Below are 24347 nucleotides of genomic sequence, written 5' to 3'. Positions count from 1 at the left end.
TCTGTCCTGTGTGCGTCTCTGTCTCTCTTGTCCTGTGTGCGTCTCTACCTCTCTTGTCCTGTGTGCGTCTCTGTCTCTCTTGTCCTGTGTGTGTCTCTGTCTCTCTTGTCCTGTGTGTGTCTCTGTCTCTCTTGTCCTGTGTGTGTCTCTACCTCTCTTGTCCTGTGTGTGTCTCTACCTCTCTTGTCCTGTGTGTGTCTCTGGCTCTCTTGTCCTGTGTGTGTCTCTGGCTCTCTTGTCCTGTGTGTGTCTCTGGCTCTCTTGTCCTGTGTGTGTCTCTGTCTGTCCTGTGTGTGTCTCTGTCTGTCCTGTGTGTGTCTCTGTCTGTCCTGTGTGCGTCTCTGTCTCTCTTGTCCTGTGTGCGTCTCTACCTCTCTTGTCCTGTGTGCGTCTCTGTCTGTCCTGTGTGCGTCTCTGTCTCTCTTGTCCTGTGTGTGTCTCTGTCTCTCTCTCTCCAGGATCACACGTTTAAGATTGGTACGGAGCTCATGAAACACACAGAGGAAGAGTTCACCTTTAATGAGGGGTTAAAGTTCAACTTCAAGGGTTATGAGGTCAGTAATATCCACCTCTAGTTGAGACAACACAGGTTTTACATCCCAGCGCCCCACATGAGCAGTACAAGTCTTTTCCCTCAGTCCCAAAGACATTCACCTCCAGCCTCCAGCCAGTACTCCAACTCTTTCTGTCTCTGTCTCTCCACCCATCTGTTTTCATACTGAGTTTGAGAGGCTGCCAGTATGGAGGTAAAAGCTATTGAGCAGCGAGTCACAGCACTGCTACCCACTGTGGGGGGGGGGGGGTCATTGGGTTTAATCAAAAGCACATCAGATGGGGAGTCTATTTTGGGAGAAAATTAAAAAAAACTTCCCCAGAAAAATTCCCTTACGTGTTGTGTGCGTTTTGGATTGTGTGTGCATGCGTGCATGTCAGTGTTTTCATTAGGAAAATGTGGTGCCGGATATTTGACAGGAAGTATTATAATTTAAGACGTTTGAGAAATTTACCGGACCCGTATGCATTGGGTGGTAACCTGATTAGGGCGTCCACCCACGGTGCTCAGAATGACAAATAACATTTACATTATGGTAATTCATCTTAACAGAACATGCAACTCAAGGATGCAACGATGCTCACGTGGAGATGATAGAATAACTGTCCACACTGACTTTTCCTCAGCCAACAAGACGAGTAAAGAACAGCAGAATCACCAGGCTGTCAATCTAATATCCCCCATAATAGAACAGTTGACCTATTGGTCAGCTTGTGATTCTGTGGGAGAAAGAAACAGCCTGTTCCAAACAGACTCTGGGACAGTTGTGGGACGATAGATCCCCAATTCAGACAACCAGGAGTCCTAGATTACATAGGAATATATATTTTAAAAGCAATGAGTCTGATGTAACAGATCAGAATGTTGAACTTATGATGTTGAGAAACAGGTGTTTCTTCCCAGTAGGCTAGGTGAGGTGGTTCGTCCCATAATGCAGTTAGTGGGAAAACACTTCTTCTCCCAGGCAGTTTTATTCATCGCTTTTCCTTCTTTTTTTTAATCGTCCAAAAGCCAGCTATCACCAGCTATCAGAAACCCTGGTGTGTGTGTGTGTGTGTGTGTGTGTGTGTGTGTGTGTGTGTGTGTGTGTGTGTGTGTGTGTGTGTGTGTGTGTGTGTGTGTGTGTGTGTGTGTGTGTGTGTGTGTGTGTGTGTGTGTGTGTGTGTGTGTGTGTGTGTGTGTGTGTGTGTGTGTGTGTGTGTGTGTGTGTGTGTGTGTGTGTGTGAGAAAGAGCCAGCAAGTGTGTTTTGACATGTCTCTGGCCCTCAGTAACTCAGATGTCAGTTTTCTCTGTTGTGTATATCCTGTGTTTTAGTTTGCCTACGACAAGGAGCAGGAGGTCAATGTGTCCTTCCACATCAAAGACAGAGACTCAGAGAAGAAGATTGACAGCACTCTGACTGGTGAGTCAGACCGTCTGACACACTGGAGTTGATGCAGCACTGCTGTTCAATGCACTGTTCAAACAACTGTCTGAATACAACCAGGATTATTCTGCTCACACTGTTGATCCATTTCAACTCTTTCACCTTAATGGACCTGCGTTGGATAACCCGAGTATTGGACATGTTTAATATTCAGCCATTATTATTATTCAATCAGTTTTTGGGACAAAGGTCAAGCTTATTTGAATAAGATGTGAACCCTGTACAGACTGGTGGGTTATTGGTATGGAGTTGTTGTTTGATCTCTTTCCCCTCCTCTCAACCCCCCCTGCTTCTCTCCCCTCCCACTCTCCCCCTCCTCCTCTCTCCATTCTACCTTCTTCTCTCACTCTATCCTCCTCTCTCTCCCATTCTACCCTCCTCTCTCACCCTCCTCCTCTCTCCCATTATTCCATCTCCTTTCTCTCCTCTCACTCTATCCTCCTCTCTCTCCCTTTCTACCCTCTCCTCTCTCCCCCTCCTCCTCTCTCCCATTATTCCATCTCCTCTCACTCTATCCTCCTCTCTCTCCCTTTCTACCCTCCTCTCTCCCTTATTACCCTCTCCTCTCTCTCCCTCCTCCTCTCTCCCTTTCTACCCTCTCCTCTCTCCCATTATTCCATCTCCTTTCTCTCCTCTCACTCTATCCTCCTCTCTCTCCCTTTCTACCCTCCTCTCTCCCTTATTACCCTCTCCTCTCTCTCCCTCCTCCTCTCTCCCTTTTTACCCTCTCCTCTCTCCTCCTCTCTCCCTTTTTACCCTCTCCTCTCTCCCATTCTACCCTCTCCTCTCTCCCCCTCCTCCTCTCTCCCATTCTTCCATCTCCTTTCTCTCCTCTCACTCTATCCTCATTATCTCCCCCTCCTCTCTCTCCCATTCTCCTCCTCCCCCTCCATCTCTTAGTGGTGCTGTATAACTGTTCTCTGGGTCGTGAGGACTGCAGCCTGTGTAAGAACGCCGACCCCAAATACAGCTGTGTGTGGTGTGCCAACATGAGGTCCTGTGTGTATAGAGAATTGTGCGGGTCCCAGGAACCAGCGCAGTGCCCCGACCCCAAGATCACTGACGTGAGAACAGTCTCTCTCTCTGATTATCACTAGAGGTGTTCTCCTCTGTCTGGTCACAACTGTCTGGTCTGGTGCACTCTTCCTTCCTGTCTTCTTTCCTTTAGCTGTCACTGTCCTACTCTTCTCTTACACATGCTGTCCTCAATTTTCCCATGTTCAATTTGGTTTAAATAATGCAAAAACAACGTGTTGGAGAAGAAAGTAAAAGTGAAATATGTGCGATGTAAGAAAGCTAACATTTAAGTTCCTTGCTCAGAACATGAGAACATATGAAAGCTGGTGGTTCCGTTTAACATGAGTCTTCAATATTCCCAGTTAATATGTTTTAGGTTGTAGTTATTATAGGAGTATTTCTCTCCATACCATTTGTATTTCATATCCCTTTGACTATTGCATGTTCTTATAGGCACTATAGTACTGCCAGCCTAATCTCGGGAGTTGATAGGCTTGAAGTCATAAACAGCGCAATGCTTGAAGCACAGCGAAGAGCTGCTGGCAACCGCAGGAAAGTGCTGTTTGAATGAATGCTTACGAGCCTGCTGCTGCTGCCTACTGCTCAGTCAGACTGCTCTATCAAATATCAAATCATAGATTTAATTATAATAAAATAACAGAGATACTAGCCTTGTGGTATTAATATGGTCAAATCTGGAAACAATCATTTAGAAAACAAAACGTTTATTTTTTCAGTGAAATACGGAACCGTTCCGTATTTTATCAAACGCGCGGCAACCCTATGTCTAAATATTGCTGTTACATTGCACAACCTTCAATGTTATGTCATAATTATGTAAAATTCTGGTAAATTAATTACGGTCTTTGTTCGGAAGAAATGGTCTTCACATAGTTCGCAACGAGCCAGGTGGCCCAAACTGATGCATATACCCTGACTGCTTGCACGGAACGCAAGAGAAGTGACACAATTTCCCTAGTTAAAATAAATTCATATTAGCAGGCAATATTAACTAAATATGCAGGTTTAAAAAATTGTACTTGTGTATTGATTTTAAGAAAGGCATTGATGTTTATGGTTAGGTACATTGGTGCAACGACAGTGCTTTCGCGAATGTTAAATCACCACCCGTTTGGCGAAGTAGGCTGTGATTCGATGATAAATTAACAAGCACGGCATTTATTATATGCAACGCAGGACAAGCTAGATAAACTAGTAATATCATCAACCATGTGTAGTTAACTCGTGATTATGTTAAGATTGATTGTTTTTTATAAGATAAGTTTAATGCTAGCTAGCAACTTACCTTGGCTCCTTGCTGCACTCACATAACAGGTAGTCAGCACGACCGTTCACTACAATATACACACTGAACTACTACTGTAACGACTGTTCTACTATATACACACTGAACTACTACTGTAATGACTGTTCTACTATATACACACTGAACTACTACTGTAACGACTGTTCACTACTATATACACACTGAACTACTACTGTAATGACTGTTCTACTATATACACACTGAACTACTACTGTAACGACTGTTCACTACTATATACACACTGAACTACTACTGTAACGACTGTTCTACTATATACACACTGGACTACTGTAACGACTGTTCACTACTATATACACACTGAACTACTACTGTAATGACTGTTCTACTATATACACACTGAACTACTACTGTAACTGACTCGTTCACTTACTATATACACACTGAACTACTACTGTAACGACTGTTCTACTATATACACACTGAACTACTACTGTAACGACTGTTCTACTATATACACACTGAACTACTACTGTAACGACTGTTCACTACTATATACACACTGAACTACTACTGTAACGACTGTTCTACTATATACACACTGAACTACTACTGTAACGACTGTTCACTACTATATACACACTGAACTACTACTGTAACGACTGTTCTACTATATACACACTGAACTACTACTGTAACGACTGTTCTACTATATACACACTGAACTACTACTGTAACGACTGTTCTACTATATACACACTGAACTACTACTGTAATGACTGTTCTACTATATACACACTGAACTACTACTGTAACGACTGTTCTACTATATACACACTGAACTACTACTGTAACGACTGTTCACTACTATATACACACTGAACTACTACTGTAACTGACTGTTCACTACTATATACACACTGAACTACTACTGTAACGACTGTTCTACTATATACACACTGAACTACTACTGTAATGACTGTTCACTACTATATACACACTGAACTACTACTGTAATGACTGTTCTACTATATACACACTGAACTACTACTGTAACGACTGTTCTACTATATACACACTGAACTACTACTGTAACGACTGTTCTACTATATACACACTGAACTACTACTGTAACGACTGTTCTACTATATACACACTGAACTACTACTGTAACGACTGTTCTACTATATACACACTGAACTACTACTGTAACGACTGTTCTACTATATACACACTGAACTACTACTGTAACGACTGTTCTACTATATACACACTGAACTACTACTGTAACGACTGTTCTACTATATACACACTGAACTACTACTGTAACGACTGTTCTACTATATACACACTGAACTACTACTGTAACGACTGTTCTACTATATACACACTGAACTACTACTGTAACGACTGTTCTACTATATACACACTGAACTACTACTGTAACGACTGTTCTACTATATACACACTGAACTACTACTGTAACGACTGTTCTACTATATACACACTGAACTACTACTGTAACGACTGTTCTACTATATACACACTGAACTACTACTGTAACGACTGTTCTACTATATACACACTGAACTACTACTGTAACGACTGTTCTACTATATACACACTGAACTACTACTGTAACGACTGTTCTACTATATACACACTGAACTACTACTGTAACGACTGTTCTACTATATACACACTGAACTACTACTGTAATGACTGTTCTACTATATACACACTGAACTACTACTGTAACGACTGTTCTACTATATACACACTGAACTACTACTGTAATGACTGTTCTACTATATACACACTGAACTACTACTGTAACGACTGTTCTACTATATACACACTGAACTACTACTGTAACGACTGTTCATACTATATACACACTGAACTACTACTGTAACGACTGTTCACTACTATATACACACTGAACTACTACTGTAATGACTGTTCACTACTATATACACACTGAACTACTACTGTAACGACTGTTCTACTATATACACACTGAACTACTACTGTAACGACTGTTCTACTATATACACACTGAACTACTACTGTAACGACTGTTCTACTATATACACACTGAACTACTACTGTAATGACTGTTCTACTATATACACACTGAACTACTACTGTAATGACTGTTCTACTATATACACACTGAACTACTACTGTAACGACTGTTCACTACTATATACACACTGAACTACTACTGTAACGACTGTTCTACTATATACACACTGAACTACTACTGTAACGACTGTTCACTACTATATACACACTGAACTACTACTGTAATGACTGTTCTACTATATACACACTGAACTACTACTGTAACGACTGTTCACTACTATATACACACTGAACTACTACTGTAACGACTGTTCTACTATATACACACTGAACTACTACTGTAACGACTGTTCTACTATATACACACTGAACTACTACTGTAACGACTGTTCACTACTATATACACACTGAACTACTACTGTAACGACTGTTCTACTATATACACACTGAACTACTACTGTAACGACTGTTCTACTATATACACACTGAACTACTACTGTAACGACTGTTCTACTATATACACACTGAACTACTACTGTAACGACTGTTCACTACTATATACACACTGAACTACTACTGTAACGACTGTTCTACTATATACACACTGAACTACTACTGTAACGACTGTTCACTACTATATACACACTGAACTACTACTGTAACGACTGTTCTACTATATACACACTGAACTACTACTGTAATGACTGTTCTACTATATACACACTGAACTACTACTGTAATGACTGTTCTACTATATACACACTGAACTACTACTGTAACGACTGTTCTACTATATACACACTGAACTACTACTGTAATGACTGTTCTACTATATACACACTGAACTACTACTGTAACGACTGTTCTACTATATACACACTGAACTACTACTGTAACGACTGTTCACTACTATATACACACTGAACTACTACTGTAACGACTGTTCTACTATATACACACTGAACTACTACTGTAACGACTGTTCTACTATATACACACTGAACTACTACTGTAACGACTGTTCTACTATATACACACTGAACTACTACTGTAACGACTGTTCTACTATATACACACTGAACTACTACTGTAACGACTGTTCTACTATATACACACTGAACTACTACTGTAACGACTGTTCTACTATATACACACTGAACTACTACTGTAACGACTGTTCTACTATATACACACTGAACTACTACTGTAACGACTGTTCACTACTATATACACACTGAACTACTACTGTAACGACTGTTCTACTATATACACACTGAACTACTACTGTAACGACTGTTCTACTATATACACACTGAACTACTACTGTAATGACTGTTCTACTATATACACACTGAACTACTACTGTAACGACTGTTCACTACTATATACACACTGAACTACTACTGTAACGACTGTTCACTACTATATACACACTGAACTACTACTGTAACGACTGTTCACTACTATATACACACTGAACTACTACTGTAACGACTGTTCTACTATATACACACTGAACTACTACTGTAACGACTGTTCTACTATATACACACTGAACTACTACTGTAACGACTGTTCTACTATATACACACTGAACTACTACTGTAACGACTGTTCACTACTATATACACACTGAACTACTACTGTAACGACTGTTCACTACTATATACACACTGAACTACTACTGTAACGACTGTTCTACTATATACACACTGAACTACTACTGTAACGACTGTTCACTACTATATACACACTGAACTACTACTGTAACGACTGTTCACTACTATATACACACTGAACTACTACTGTAACGACTGTTCTACTATATACACACTGAACTACTACTGTAACGACTGTTCTACTATATACACACTGAACTACTACTGTAACGACTGTTCACTACTATATACACACTGAACTACTACTGTAACGACTGTTCACTACTATATACACACTGAACTACTACTGTAACGACTGTTCTACTATATACACACTGAACTACTACTGTAACGACTGTTCACTACTATATACACACTGAACTACTACTGTAACGACTGTTCTACTATATACACACTGAACTACTACTGTAACGACTGTTCTACTATATACACACTGAACTACTACTGTAACGACTGTTCTACTATATACACACTGAACTACTACTGTAACGACTGTTCTACTATATACACACTGAACTACTACTGTAACGACTGTTCTACTATATACACACTGAACTACTACTGTAACGACTGTTCACTACTATATACACACTGAACTACTACTGTAACGACTGTTCACTACTATATACACACTGAACTACTACTGTAACGACTGTTCTACTATATACACACTGAACTACTACTGTAACGACTGTTCACTACTATATACACACTGAACTACTACTGTAACGACTGTTCTACTATATACACACTGAACTACTACTGTAACGACTGTTCTACTATATACACACTGAACTACTACTGTAACGACTGTTCACTACTATATACACACTGAACTACTACTGTAACGACTGTTCACTACTATATACACACTGAACTACTACTGTAACGACCGTTCACTACTATATACACACTGAACTACTACTGTAACGACTGTTCACTACTATATACACACTGAACTACTACTGTAACGACTGTTCTACTATATACACACTGAACTACTACTGTAACGACTGTTCTACTATATACACACTGAACTACTACTGTAATGACTGTTCTACTATATACACACTGAACTACTACTGTAACGACTGTTCACTACTATATACACACTGAACTACTACTGTAACGACTGTTCTACTATATACACACTGAACTACTACTGTAACGACTGTTCTACTATATACACACTGAACTACTACTGTAACGACTGTTCTACTATATACACACTGAACTACTACTGTAACGACTGTTCTACTATATACACACTGAACTACTACTGTAACGACTGTTCTACTATATACACACTGAACTACTACTGTAACGACTGTTCTACTATATACACACTGAACTACTACTGTAACGACTGTTCTACTATATACACACTGAACTACTACTGTAACGACTGTTCTACTATATACACACTGAACTACTACTGTAACGACTGTTCTACTATATACACACTGAACTACTACTGTAACGACTGTTCACTACTATATACACACTGAACTACTACTGTAACGACTGTTCACTACTATATACACACTGAACTACTACTGTAACTGACTCGTTCACTACTATATACACACTGAACTACTACTGTAATGACTGTTCACTACTATATACACACTGAACTACTACTGTAACGACTGTTCACTACTATATACACACTGAACTACTACTGTAACGACTGTTCTACTATATACACACTGAACTACTACTGTAACGACTGTTCTACTATATACACACTGAACTACTACTGTAACGACTGTTCTACTATATACACACTGAACTACTACTGTAACGACTGTTCACTACTATATACACACTGAACTACTACTGTAATGACTGTTCTACTATATACACACTGAACTACTACTGTAACGACTGTTCACTACTATATACACACTGAACTACTACTGTAACGACTGTTCTACTATATACACACTGAACTACTACTGTAACGACTGTTCACTTACTATATACACACTGAACTACTACTGTAACGACTGTTCACTACTATATACACACTGAACTACTACTGTAACGACTGTTCTACTATATACACACTGAACTACTACTGTAACGACTGTTCTACTATATACACACTGAACTACTACTGTAACGACTGTTCACTACTATATACACACTGAACTACTACTGTAACGACTGTTCTACTATATACACACTGAACTACTACTGTAACGACTGTTCACTACTATATACACACTGAACTACTACTGTAACGACTGTTCTACTATATACACACTGAACTACTACTGTAACGACTGTTCTACTATATACACACTGAACTACTACTGTAACGACTGTTCTACTATATACACACTGAACTACTACTGTAACGACTGTTCACTACTATATACACACTGAACTACTACTGTAACGACTGTTCTACTATATACACACTGAACTACTACTGTAACGACTGTTCTACTATATACACACTGAACTACTACTGTAACGACTGTTCTACTATATACACACTGAACTACTACTGTAACGACTGTTCACTACTATATACACACTGAACTACTACTGTAACGACTGTTCTACTATATACACACTGAACTACTACTGTAACGACTGTTCTACTATATACACACTGAACTACTACTGTAACGACTGTTCTACTATATACACACTGAACTACTACTGTAACGACTGTTCACTACTATATACACACTGAACTACTACTGTAACGACTGTTCACTACTATATACACACTGAACTACTACTGTAACGACTGTTCTACTATATACACACTGAACTACTACTGTAACGACTGTTCTACTATATACACACTGAACTACTACTGTAACGACTGTTCTACTATATACACACTGAACTACTACTGTAACGACTGTTCTACTATATACACACTGAACTACTACTGTAACGACTGTTCTACTATATACACACTGAACTACTACTGTAACGACTGTTCTACTATATACACACTGAACTACTACTGTAACGACTGTTCTACTATATACACACTGAACTACTACTGTAACGACTGTTCACTACTATATACACACTGAACTACTACTGTAACGACTGTTCACTACTATATACACACTGAACTACTACTGTAACGACTGTTCTACTATATACACACTGAACTACTACTGTAATGACTGTTCTACTATATACACACTGAACTACTACTGTAACGACTGTTCACTACTATATACACACTGAACTACTACTGTAACGACTGTTCTACTATATACACACTGAACTACTACTGTAATGACTGTTCTACTATATACACACTGAACTACTACTGTAACGACTGTTCTACTATATACACACTGAACTACTACTGTAACGACTGTTCTACTATATACACACTGAACTACTACTGTAATGACTGTTCTACTATATACACACTGAACTACTACTGTAATGACTGTTCTACTATATACACACTGAACTACTACTGTAACGACTGTTCTACTATATACACACTGAACTACTACTGTAACGACTGTTCTACTATATACACACTGAACTACTACTGTAACGACTGTTCTACTATATACACACTGAACTACTACTGTAATGACTGTTCTACTATATACACACTGAACTACTACTGTAACGACTGTTCTACTATATACACACTGATGGCACTGACCTTTATATTATATATTAATCTACCACACATCTAAATCATTCTCTCCCTCTCTCTCATCCCTCTCTCTCTCTCATCCCTCTCCTTCTCTCTCATCCCCCCCCCCCCACAGATCATCCCTCGTTTCGGGCCTCTGAACGGTGGGATAATGGTGACCATTAAAGGGTCTAACCTGGGCATAAAGGAGGAGGACATTAAGAAGGTGACGGTGGCTGGAGTGGACTGTGTTCACCAGGGGGACAGATACTCTGTCTCCACCAGGTATAGTGATAGTGGGGGGGGCAGAGTCACATCCCTGTAATCACGGCCGGTCCGCTCATTAGGCAGAATTAGGCGTCTGCCTATGGCGGCAGATTGATGAGGACGCCATTTTCTGTTCTAAACTGCCCAAGACCCACCTCCAACAACAACACATAAAACCTGACATAATTCTGCCCCGGAACAATGACACTTGGTGACATATGGGCTTTTTAGGTGAGCGCTGATGCCGCCCTGTGATAAGCAGTGCCCACTTTGTCAAAGGCAGGCCTCTCCAGAGTGCTGTTGGAGAGATGCATCTCTGAAGCTTCACCAACGTTCAGTTAGAAAATGAATCTAACATAAATCATGTAGCAGATATAGGATATGGAAGAAAGAGTATGTGGCCTTTTCTGTAGCCTTCAGGCTGGAGATTAAATGTATGACAATGTAATGAGACTGACACTTTTTTACATCGTGTAGGTTTCTCCAATCAAATAGCCTAACCTAAATGGAAACCAATCAAATAAAAAATCAGCTGTGATGTTAACAAACAACATATCCTAAAAACAAGACAGGTCAAAGTAAAATGGACAATAAGGAATGGACAATCCCAGCTGTTGTCCAGGAGTTTCATCCCATTGTCATGATCAGTGGTTTCAAGTTTGTATCCATCAATTTTTGTCAAGTTGACAAGATTGTGCAAAGCTGTCATCAAGGCAAAGGGTGGCGACTTTTTAAGAATCTCAAATATATAAAATATATTTTGAGTAACACTTTTTTTGGTTACTACATGATTTCATATGTGTTATTTCATGGTTTTAATGTCTTCACTATAATTATACAATGTAGAAAATAATACAAATAAAAACCCTTGAATGAGTGCAGTAGGTGTCCAAACTTATGACTGCTACTGTACATCTTTTCAACTTTAATTCACAACCGAAAATGAACCTGATTTAATCGTCTAGAAAATACTTATTTTAGATGTCTTTCCAACATCATTTTGCTTACTGGGACTATTCTAGGTTTGTGAAGGGGGGGGTGGCATTTTTTGGTCTCGCTAGAACGGCAAGGACCGGCCCTGCCTGTAATGTACTTTTATGTCCGCCGAATAACATATTTCATTAAACACAACATTTCGATGTACAGTATGTCTGCTTGTGTGTGTGGTGGAGTAACCGGGCCTTTATCTTACCCCAGCTGTTCTGTGTCTTCTCCAGTGTTGTGTGTGAGATCGGTCCGGTCCGGCCTCCTGCTTCAGTGGACCTCCCAGGTCCCATCAACCAGGGGGTAGTGGAGGTGGAGGTGGAGGGGGGCAGGAGAGGACGTTCAGAGGTCCTCTTCACCTATAGGGTACGTTTCATACAGTAACAGGGCCATTCCTTACCCCAACATGAATCCTAACTGTTGTAAGAGTCGACCCCACACTGCAGGAGTGATCTGACGTTTCATACTGTACATGGCTCTTAGTGTGTTAAAGCTCTGCTCAGTGCTCATACACCCACTATGTTAGTCTCTCTCTGCTGGTTTTACATCTTCACGTTCATCAAAGCATCTGTTGAAAGGAAACAGAATTTAACGGGGATTTACTCAAGAACAGGATTTACTCAAAAACACATCTATACTGTGAGCCTTCATGGTAAATATTTACACTCATTTATTTTGGGGTTCATATTTTCTTGTTTGTTTGTTTCTGCCAAAATAACAATGTCCCCATGAGAATGTACTGAGCTTGAAAAGCTATTTTTCTTTATTATAGATTTGATCAAAGCTTCAGATTTTCTAGGGAACATAACATTCTTTTGCTCTCTCGCTCTCTCGCTCTCGTTTGCTCTCTCGCTCTGGGTTGTTAGACGGTGGGCCCTGGGTGGTTAGACGGTGGGCCCTGGGTGGTTAGACGGTGGGCCCTGGGTGGTTAGACGGTGGGCCCTGGGTGGTTAGACGGTGGGCCCTGGGTGGTTAGACGGTGGGCCCTGGGTGGTTAGACGGTGGGCCCTGGGTGGTTAGACGGTGGGCCCTGGGTGGTTAGACGGTGGGCCCTGGGTGGTTAGACGGTGGGCCCTGGGTAGGTTAGACGGTGGGCCCTGGGTAGGTTAGACGGTGGGCCCTGGGTAGGTTAGACGGTGGGCCCTGGGTGGTTAGACGGTGGGCCCTGGGTGGTTAGACGGTGGGCCCTGGGCCGTTTGACGGTGGGCCCTGGGCCGTTTGACGGTGGGCCCTGGGCCGTTTGACGGTGGGCCCTGGGCCGTTTGACGGTGGGCCCTGGGCCGTTTGACGGTGGGCCCTGGGCCGTTTGACGGTGGGCCCTGGGCCGTTTGACGGTGGGCCCTGGGCCGTTTGACGGTGGGCCCTGGGCCGTTTGACGGTGGGCCGTTTGACGGTGGGCCCTGGGCCGTTAGACGGTGGGCTCTGGGTCATTAGAGCATGGTGTTAGTTACACCGGAGTTTGTAACGGGTCAGATGCAGTATATTGTACAGTACATGTATACATACAGTGTGTTAACTGTAAAACACTTTGGATGAAAACATCTGCTAAATAACCATATAGAATGTTAAAAGGTCAGGACAGGAGTTTTTCCTTGTCAGGTCATGCAGTCTGGAAAACCTCCAGGACCAAAGTATGTTACCTTATCACTGATGTCTCATCTCTTATCCCCTCCAGGACCTAAGTATGTTCCCTTATCACTGATGTCTCATCTCTTATCCCCTCCAGGACCTAAGTATGTTCCCTTATCACTGATGTCTCATCTCTTATCCCCTCCAGGACCTAAGTATGTTCCCTTATCACTGATGTCTCATCTCTTATCCCCTCCAGGACCTAAGTATGTTCCCTTATCACTGATGTCTCGTCTCTTATCCCCTTCAGGACCTAAGTATGTTCCCGTATCACTGATGTCTCATCTCTTATCCCCTTCAGGACCTAAGTATGTTCCCGTATCACTGATGTCTCGTCTCTTATCCCCTCCAGGACCTAAGTATGTTCCCTTATCACTGATGTCTCGTCTCTTATCCCCTCCAGGACCCCATCCCTGAGACAGTTTCCCCCCTGAAGGGCCCTGCGGCCGGGGGAACAGTCATCACTATCTCTGGGAAACACCTGGATACGGCAAACAAGGATGATGTCATTGTCACCGTGGGGGGAGTGCCCTGTGAAGTGTAAGGATGATCACACTTGAGTTTTCCAACCCCTGCAGTTTGCTGTCTGGACAGGTTGCCTGAGTCATGTCCTATTCAATTGTTCTCTCAAGGCCGACCTCTGAAATATATTAGCCATACAGTAATTGTGTTTGACTTGTTGCTCCTTTGAGATTACCTTCTCTCCCCTCAATACTACGACTCTGTTTGACCTTTCCCATGATGCTCTCTGTCCCTGTTTCTCCCTCAGGTTGTCGTTTGGCAGTGAGATCACCTGTGTGACAGGTGTATACAAGGGACAAAAGGTTCCATTGGAGTCCCTGAGAGTCTCAGTGAAGTATGGGAAGAGCACCACCAAGGACGTCCCTGACTCCTTCAACTTCCAGTACTCCGAGAACCCCAAACTCACGGACTACAGCCCCAAGACCAGCTTCGTATGGTGAGTAGAGTCCAGGCACAATGCTCCAGAGTGGGTTGAAATCAAAGCTCCTCTTTTTCTTTAAGCGAAGCTGGAGTTGAATGCAAATCAGTTTGAAGCGGATAATGAAATGACAGTTTCTTATTGGACACATTCAGGTAGTGTCTCCCTCTTTCAAAACATTTCAAAAGGTTTCTCCTGTTTTGTGCTTCCTAACATGACCCTGATATATGGTGTCTTCGTCTAGTGTTTCAGTGGAGGCAGGAGGATTACGTTTGAGTCATTTAGCAGACGTTCTTATCCAGAGCCGCATAGTTGGTGCAGTCACCTTAAGATGGTTAGGTGGAACAACCACATGGGGGTGACAGGTAGCCTAGTGGTTAGAGCGTTGGACTAGTAACCGGGAGGTTGCAAGATCGAATCCCCGAGCTGACAAGGTAAAAATCTGTCGTTCTGCCCCTGAACAAGGCAGTTAACACACTGTTCCTAGGCCGTCATTGAAAATGAGAATTTGTTCTTAACTGACTTGCCTAGTTAAATAAATAAAGCAGTCATAGTACTGGAAGTACCTGTTTCCTCTGTCTATCTTCAAAGACCGAGCTAGTAAGAGAGAAAAGAGTCAAGTCCGAGTGTTGGTTCACAAAATGTTTTCAGAAGACGGACAGGGACTCTGCTGTCCCAGCTTCGGGGGGAAGCTGGTTCCACCATTGGGGTGCCAGGACAGAGAAGAGAAGAGCTTGAACATAGCCTGAAGGTAGGGAGGACCAAGAGACCCGAGGTGGCAGAACAGAGTACTCTGGTTGGGGTGTAGGGTTTGAACATAGCCTGAAGGTAGGGAGGACCAAGAGACCAGAGGTGTCAGAACAGAGTACTCTGGTTGGGGTGTAGGGTTTGAACATAGCCTGAAGGTAGGGAGGACCAAGAGACCAGAGGTGTCAGGACGGAGTGCTCTGGCTGGGGTGTAGGGTTTGAACATAGTCTGAAGGTAGGGAGGGGCCGGTCCTCTTGCTGCTCCGTAGGTAAGTACCATGGTATTGTAGTGGATTCAAGCTTTGACTGGAAGCCAGTGGAGTGTGTGGAGGAGCGGGCTGACATGGGAAAAGTTAGGAAGGTTGAACATCAGGGAGGCTGCAGCGTTCTGCTGAGTTGCACAGGTTTGATGGCACAAGCAGGGAGCCCAGCCAACAGAGAGTTGCAGTAGGATTGTGTGTTCTGTTGTATTGAGAGATGATGTGTGTGTTGTCTGGTGTTTCAGTGGAGGCAGGAGGATCGTGTGTGTGGGCAGTGGTTTTGACCTCATCCAGAGAGCCACCATGAAGGTGCTGCCCTCTACTGATGACTTCTCTCAGTCCCCTCCCATTGAGGTTAGTACACACTACTCACTACTAATACAATACACCTAATGTTATCATTCTAGAATCGCCTCCCATTGAGGTTAGTACACACTACTCACTACTAATACAATACACCTAATGTTATCATTCTAGAGTCCCCTCCCATTGAGGTTAGTACACACTACTCACTACTAATACAATACACCTAATGTTATCATTCTAGAGTCCCCTCCCATTGAGGTTAGTACACACTACTCACTACTAATACAATACACCTAATGTTATCATTCTAGAGTCCCCTCCCATTGAGGTTAGTACACACTACTCACTACTAATATAATACACCTAATGTTATCATTCTAGAGTCCCCTCCCATTGAGGTTAGTACACACTACTCACTACTAATACAATACACCTAATGTTATCATTCTAGAGTCCCCTCCCATTGAGGTTAGTACACACTACTCACTACTAATACAATACACCTAGAGTCCCCTCCCATTGAGGTTAGTACACACTACTCACTACTTATACAATACACCTAATGTTATCATTCTAGAGTCCCCTTCCATTGAGGTTAGTACACACTACTCACTACTAATACAATACACCTAATGTTATCATTCTAGAGTCCCCTCCTATTATACAATACATGTTATCCATTCTGGAGTCCACTCCTATTATACAATACACTACATGTTATCATTCTACAGTCCACTCCTATTATACAATACACTACATGTTATCATTCTACAGTCCACTCCTATTATACAATACACTACATGTTATCATTCTACAGTCCACTCCTATTATACAATACACTACATGTTATCATTCTACAGTCCACTCCCATTGAGGTTAGTATACCATTCCACAAGTTCTCTGTTTCCTGCCAGTAGTGTATTCTAATCCCTCTAGTGTACACTACTCTAGCTGTGGTATTATTCATGGCAGGTAGCTAGCATGTCCTAGTGTACAGTACTGTTGCTGTGGTATTATCTATGGCAGGTAGCTAGCATGTCCTAGTGTACAGTACTCTAGCTGTGGTATTATCCATGGCAGGTAGCTAGCATGTCCTAGTGTACAGTACTCTAGCTGTGGTATTATCCATGGCAGGTAGCTAGCATGTCCTAGTGTACAGTACTGTTGCTGTGGTATTATCTATGGCAGGTAGCTAGCATGTCCTAGTGTACAGTACTCTAGCTGTGGTATTAGCCATGGCAGGTAGCTAGCATGTCCTAGTGTACAGTACTCTTGCTGTGGTATTATTCATGGCAGGTAGCTAGCATGTCCTAGTGTACAGTACTCTAGCTGTGGTATTATCCATGGCAGGTAGCTAGCATGTCCTAGTGTACAGTACTCTTGCTGTGGTATTATTCATGGCAGGTAGCTAGCATGTCCTAGTGTACAGTACTCCTGCTGTGGTATTATCTATGGCAGGTAGCTAGGATGTCAACAGTGACTCAGTGAGTTTTATGTTTTTGTCTGTGACTACAGACTTCTCTGTGAGACTAAACACAGACACATTGTCCTGCCAGGAATGAAATATCTTTCTCTCTTTTCTATCTCTCTCTCTCTCTCTCTCTCTCTTCTCTATCTCTCTCTGCCCCCCTCTCCATCCCCCCCTCCAGTTCATCCAGTCTGCCGTACATAAGAACGACACAGTGCTGCTGTTTGACAGTCCAGCGGTGAACAGGTCCTCTGAGACCCAGTCCTTCAGGACCTTCGTCCAGCTAGACAACGTGGTAGAGGAACTGAATTCCTTTGAGTACCACGCCGACCCATTCTTCAATGAACTGACCAAGAACATCATCACTGAAACCTCCATCATCATCGTCACGGTAAAGAACAGTAACACTACTCTTGTGGGGTTATGGGGTTGTGTTGTCATGGTTACTGTTTGGGAGTTTTTTGGGTTATTTCTGGTAATACTCGCTTATCGTTTTCCGTGGGCCATTGTGGCTTAAATGTTATTCTGCTTCGGGCCTCCCGAGTGGCACAGTGGTCTAAGGCACTGCATCGCAGTGCTAGCTGTGCCACTAGAGATTCTGGGTTCGAGTCCAGGCTCTGCCGGAGCTGGCCGCGACCGGGAGACCAATGGGGCGGTACACAATTGGCCCAGCGTCGTCCAGGTCAGGGGAGGGTTTGGGCCGGCAGGGATGTCCTTGTCTCATTGCGCACTAGCGACTCCTGTGGCGGGTCAGGTGCAGTGCACGCTGACACGTGCAGTTATACAGTGTTTCCTCCGACACATTGGTGCGGCTGGCTTCCAGGTTAAGTGGGCAAGAAGCAGTGCGGTCAATAAGTAGTGCGGCTTGGCTGGGTTGTGTTTCGGAGGACGCACGGCTCTCGACCTTCGCCTCTGCCAAGTCCGTACGGGAGTTGCAGCGATGAGACAAGACTGTAACTACCAATTGGACACCACGAAATTGGAGAGAAAAAAGGACAAACAAAAAATGTATTCTGCTTTGTGACTATGATGTCCCCCCAGAGAGAAAAGACAATTATAGTGCATTGATATAATTCATATCAATATTGAGGTAATCATATCTGCTTTTACAAATGACTGCATGTCCCTGCAGTCCAGAGATTAACAGCCAGCCACCTCTCTCTTTCTCCCCAGGGTCGTGGTTTCAGCAAGGCCATGACAGCTGAAGAAGCCCAGGCGTTCGTAGGAGATGCGTCCTGTAAGGTGACCATCCTGCAGGATGACAAGCTGTTCCTGGAAGCTCCGTCCACCCAGCCCAGAGCCCGCTCCAAACGCCAGCGCAGAGACACCAGCTCCGACCCTTTGGACCTAATGGTGACAACACTGGCCTTCTGTCTAAACCCAAGGCACAGAGAGAGAGGCTTCAGGCATTAGCACTGGACAAGCTGATGTCTCTCTGGCTCTCAACATGTGTTTCAGATAGAACTGTACAGGAACACTAGCATCTATCTAAATCATTGGTGTCCAAACTTAATCCAATGTCCTGTTGCAGACATTCACTTCAGTCAAAGCATTAAACCACCTGATTGAACCATACAATAATCCTAGTCTTCTGACCGGGACCACTCAGTCCTGACAGAGACATATCAGTATCAACACCTTGATGTATATCTGCCTCTCCACAATTATACACGTCTTGTAGCTCATTTCTCTCCATATCTCTGCCTCCCTCTCCCCCCCATCTCTCTCGTTCCCTTGCTCTCTGTATCTCTCTCTCTCCCTAACAGATAAAGTTTGGTAATGGTGAGTGGGTGGTGGGCTCAGTGAACTATGAGAGGAAGTATGAGGTTCCTTTGGCTATCATCATCCCAGCTGTCATCGTCCCTATGCTACTGTTTATAGCTGTGTCCGTCTACTGCTACAGGTACACAACTACACTTCCCATCAAGCACCACTCATGTAGTTGTGATGGGTGAATTGTTTTTAGTTCACCCGGTGAAATGGGGGTCTGGAGTTTACACTCTAGAACCAATGAAATAATCTCAAATGTACAAACTACAGATTCACATTGTGGAACAGTTCTGTAGTCTAATGGACTGTTCCTGTGTGTTAGTAGTCTAATGGACTGTTCCTGTGTGTTAATGTCTAATGGACTGTTCCTGTGTGTTAGTAGTCTAATGGACTGTTCCTGTGTGTTAGTAGTCTAATGGACTGTTCCTGTGTGTTAGTAGTCTAATGGACTGTTCCTGTGTGTTAGTAGTCTAATGGACTGTTCCTGTGTGTTAGTAGTCTAATGGACTGTTCCTGTGTGTTAGTAGTCTAATGGACTGTTCCTGTGTGTGAGTAGTCTAATGGACTGTTCCTGTGTGTTAGTAGTCTAATGGACTGTTCCTGTGTGTTAGTAGTCTAATGGACTGTTCCTATGTGTTAGTAGTCTAATGGACTGTTCCTGTGTGTTAGTAGTCTAATGGACTGTTCCTGTGTGTTAGTAGTCTAATGGACTGTTCCTGTGTGTTAGTAGTCTAATGGACTGTTCCTGTGTGTTAGTAGTCTAATGGACTGTTCCTGTGTGTTAGTAGTCTAATGGACTGTTCCTATGTGTTAGTAGTCTAATGGACTGTTCCTGTGTGTTAGTAGTCTAATGGACTGTTCCTATGTGTTAGTAGTCTAATGGACTGTTCCTGTGTGTTAGTAGTCTAATGGACTGTTCCTATGTGTTAGTAGTCTAATGGACTGTTCCTATGTGTTAGTAGTCTAATGGACTGTTCCTGTGTGTTAGTAGTCTAATGGACTGTTCCTATGTGTTAGTAGTCTAATGGACTGTTCCTATGTGTTAGTAGTCTAATGGACTGTTCCTGTGTGTTAGTAGTCTAATGGACTGTTCCTATGTGTTAGTAGTCTAATGGACTGTTCCTGTGTGTTAGTAGTCTAATGGACTGTTCCTGTGTGTTAGTAGTCTAATGGACTGTTCCTGTGTGTTAGTAGTCTAATGGACTGTTCATGTGTGTTAGTAGTCTAATGGACTGTTCCTGTGTGTTAGTAGTCTAATGGACTGTTCCTGTGTGTTAGTAGTCTAATGGACTGTTCCTGTGTGTTAGTAGTCTAATGGACTGTTCCTGTGTGTTAGTAGTCTAATGGACTGTTCCTGTGTGTTAATGACAGGAGGAAGAGCCAGCAGGCAGAGAGAGAGTATGAGAAAGTGAAACACCAGTTGGATCATCTGGAGGAGAGTGTGAGAGACCGCTGCAAGAAGGAATTCACAGGTATGTTCACACTATCACACACCACACACTGCTATAACATTACACACACACTATCACACACCACACACTGCTATAACATTACACACACACTATCACACACCACACACTGCTATAACACTACACACACACTATCACACACCACACACTGCTATAACATTACACACACACTATCACACACCACACACACACCTATAACATTACACACACCACATACACTGCTAAAACATTACACACACACAATCACACACTGTCACACTGCTAAAACATTACACACACACAATCAAATCAAATGTTATTAGTCACATGTGCCGCTTACTTACAAGCCCCTAACCAACAATTCAGTTTAAAAAATAAGAATAAGAAATAAAATGCAATGCAAATAGTCCGGGTAGCTATTTGATTTGCTGTTCAGGAGTCTTATGGCTTGGGGGTAGCAGTTGTTTAGAAGCCTCTTGGACCTAGACTTGGTGCTCCGGTACCCGCTTGCCATGCGGTAGCAGAGAGAACAGTCTAGAACAGTCACACCAAGTACACTGCAATAACATTACACACACACACGCCACTCCTGGCTCCCGAGTGGCGCAGCGGTCTAAGGCACTGCATCTAAATGCTAGAGGGGTCACTACAGACACCCTGGTTCGATTCTAGGCTGTATCACAACCGGCCGTGATTGGGAGTCCCATAGGGCGGCGCACAATTGGTTCAGCGTCATCCGGGTTTGGCCGGGGTAGGCCGTCATTGTAAATAATATTTTGTTCTTAACTGACATGCCTAGTTAAATAAAGGTTACTTTAAAAAATAATTTAAAAAACACACCACATCCGCTGCTATAACATTACACACACTATCTTGTTGTTCTGGTTCTCCTAGGAGCTAGTCTTGTTGTTCTGGTTCTCCTAGGAGCTAGTCTTGTTGTTCTGGTTCTCCTAGGAGCTAGTCTTGTTGTTCTGGTTCTCCTAGGAGCTAGTCTTGTTGTTCTGGTTCTCCTAGGAGCTAGTCTTGTTGGTGTGGTTCTCCTAGGAGCTAGTCTTGTTGTTCTGGTTCTCCTAGGAGCTAGTCTTGTTGTGTTCTGGTTCTCCTAGGAGCTAGTCTTGTTGTGTTCTGGTTCTCCTAGGAGCTAGTCTTGTTGTGTTCTGGTTCTCCTAGGAGCTAGTCTTGTTGTTCTGGTTCTCCTAGGAGCTAGTCTTGTTGTGTTCTGGTTCTCCTAGGAGCTAGTCTTGTTGTGTTCTGTATCTTCCTCCAGACCTGATGATAGAGATGGAGGACCAGACCAATGACCTGAGTGAGGCCAGGATCCCCTTCCTGGACTATAAGACCTACACAGACCGGGTCTTCTTCCTGCCCTCTAAAGACGGGGACAACGACGTCATGATCACTGGCAAGCTGGACATCCCCGAGGGACGGAAGGTCATCGTAGCTCAGGCCCTCAACCAGTTCTCTAACCTGCTCAACTCCAAGACCTTCCTCATCAATGTATGTTTACTCAGCTGGCTGAGATGACTGTTTCTCTCCCTGTCCGTCTGGCTCTGTCTGTCTATTAGTCTGGCTGCCTGTCTACAGTACTTGTGCCAGATACAGTTTGAGTATTGCCATCGTTCTGTACCTACAGATGTTCTATAGAGTTATACTGAGTTGCTAATCCCATCTCTCTGTTGCGTCTCTGTGTGTTCTTAGTTCATCAAGACCTTGGAGGGCCGTCCAGACTTTAACGCCAGGTCCAGGGTCTACTTTGCCTCTTTACTAACTGTGGCTCTGCACGGTAAACTAGAGTACTACACAGACATCATGAGAAGCCTGTTGCTGGAGCTGATGGAGGAATACGTGCACAGCAAGAACCCCAAACTCATGCTGCGCAGGTGAGACACACACTGCCTTCCAATCAGGCCTGTCTTCATGAATACAGGCATTTGTTATTGGACAAGGTTAGATAGTATCTCTCTGTTGCGTGGTGTTTTGGTATGTTTGGTACCTAGTAAACCCAGGTGGTGACAGTAGTTAACATGTTGCCTGTGTGTGTACAGGTCAGACAGTAGTTAACATGCTGACTGTGTGTGTACAGGTCAGACAGTAGTTAACATGTTGACTGTGTGTGTACAGGTCAGACAGTAGTTAACATGATGACTGTGTGTACAGGTCAGACAGTAGTTAACATGATGACTGTGTGTACAGGTCAGACAGTAGTTAACATGTTGACTGTGTGTACAGGTCAGACAGTAGTTAACATGTTGACTGTGTGTGTACAGGTCAGACAGTAGTTAACATGTTGACTGTGTGTGTACAGGTCAGACAACAGTTAACATGATAACTGTGTGTGTGTGTGTACAGGTCAGACAGTAGTTAACATGATGACTGTGTGTGTACAGGTCAGACAGTAGTTAACATGTTGACTGTGTGTGTACAGGTCAGACAGTAGTTAACATGTTGACTGTGTGTACAGGTCAGACAGTAGTTAACATGTTGACTGTGTGTACAGGTCAGACAGTAGTTAACATGATGACTGTGTGTACAGGTCAGACAGTAGTTAACATGATGACTGTGTGTACAGGTCAGAGACAGTAGTTAACATGATGACTGTGTGTAAAGGTCAGAGACAGTAGTTAACATGATGACTGTGTGTACAGGTCAGAGACAGTAGTTAACATGATGACTGTGTGTACAGGTCAGAGACAGTAGTTAACATGATGACTGTGTGTAAAGGTCAGAGACAGTAGTTAACATGATGACTGTGTGTACAGGTCAGAGACGGTAGTTAACATGATGACTGTGTGTACAGGTCAGACAGTAGTTAACATGATGACTGTGTGTACAGGTCAGAGACAGT

At 42.8% G+C, this 24347-nt stretch overlaps 1 protein-coding gene across 1 annotated transcript in view; it reads left to right on the top strand.

The window, feature by feature from the left end:
• Window positions 1-24347, top strand: part of LOC139533699 (plexin-B2-like) — a 73629-nt gene that overhangs the window by 28767 nt on the left and 20515 nt on the right. The window contains exons 13-26 of the mRNA XM_071331986.1: window positions 459-554; window positions 1869-1956; window positions 2881-3044; window positions 11820-11968; window positions 13168-13300; window positions 14967-15103; window positions 15333-15521; window positions 16756-16864; window positions 18466-18675; window positions 19458-19637; window positions 20051-20187; window positions 21426-21526; window positions 22770-22999; window positions 23201-23382. Of these exons, the coding sequence (XP_071188087.1) occupies window positions 459-554; window positions 1869-1956; window positions 2881-3044; window positions 11820-11968; window positions 13168-13300; window positions 14967-15103; window positions 15333-15521; window positions 16756-16864; window positions 18466-18675; window positions 19458-19637; window positions 20051-20187; window positions 21426-21526; window positions 22770-22999; window positions 23201-23382 (2105 nt within the window). The remainder of the gene's footprint in view (window positions 1-458; window positions 555-1868; window positions 1957-2880; window positions 3045-11819; window positions 11969-13167; window positions 13301-14966; window positions 15104-15332; window positions 15522-16755; window positions 16865-18465; window positions 18676-19457; window positions 19638-20050; window positions 20188-21425; window positions 21527-22769; window positions 23000-23200; window positions 23383-24347) is intronic.

The sequence above is a fragment of the Salvelinus alpinus genome, chromosome 11 (assembly GCF_045679555.1).
Source record: "Salvelinus alpinus chromosome 11, SLU_Salpinus.1, whole genome shotgun sequence".
NCBI lineage: Eukaryota > Metazoa > Chordata > Actinopteri > Salmoniformes > Salmonidae > Salvelinus > Salvelinus alpinus.
This window is presented reverse-complemented; position numbering and strand designations above follow the sequence as displayed.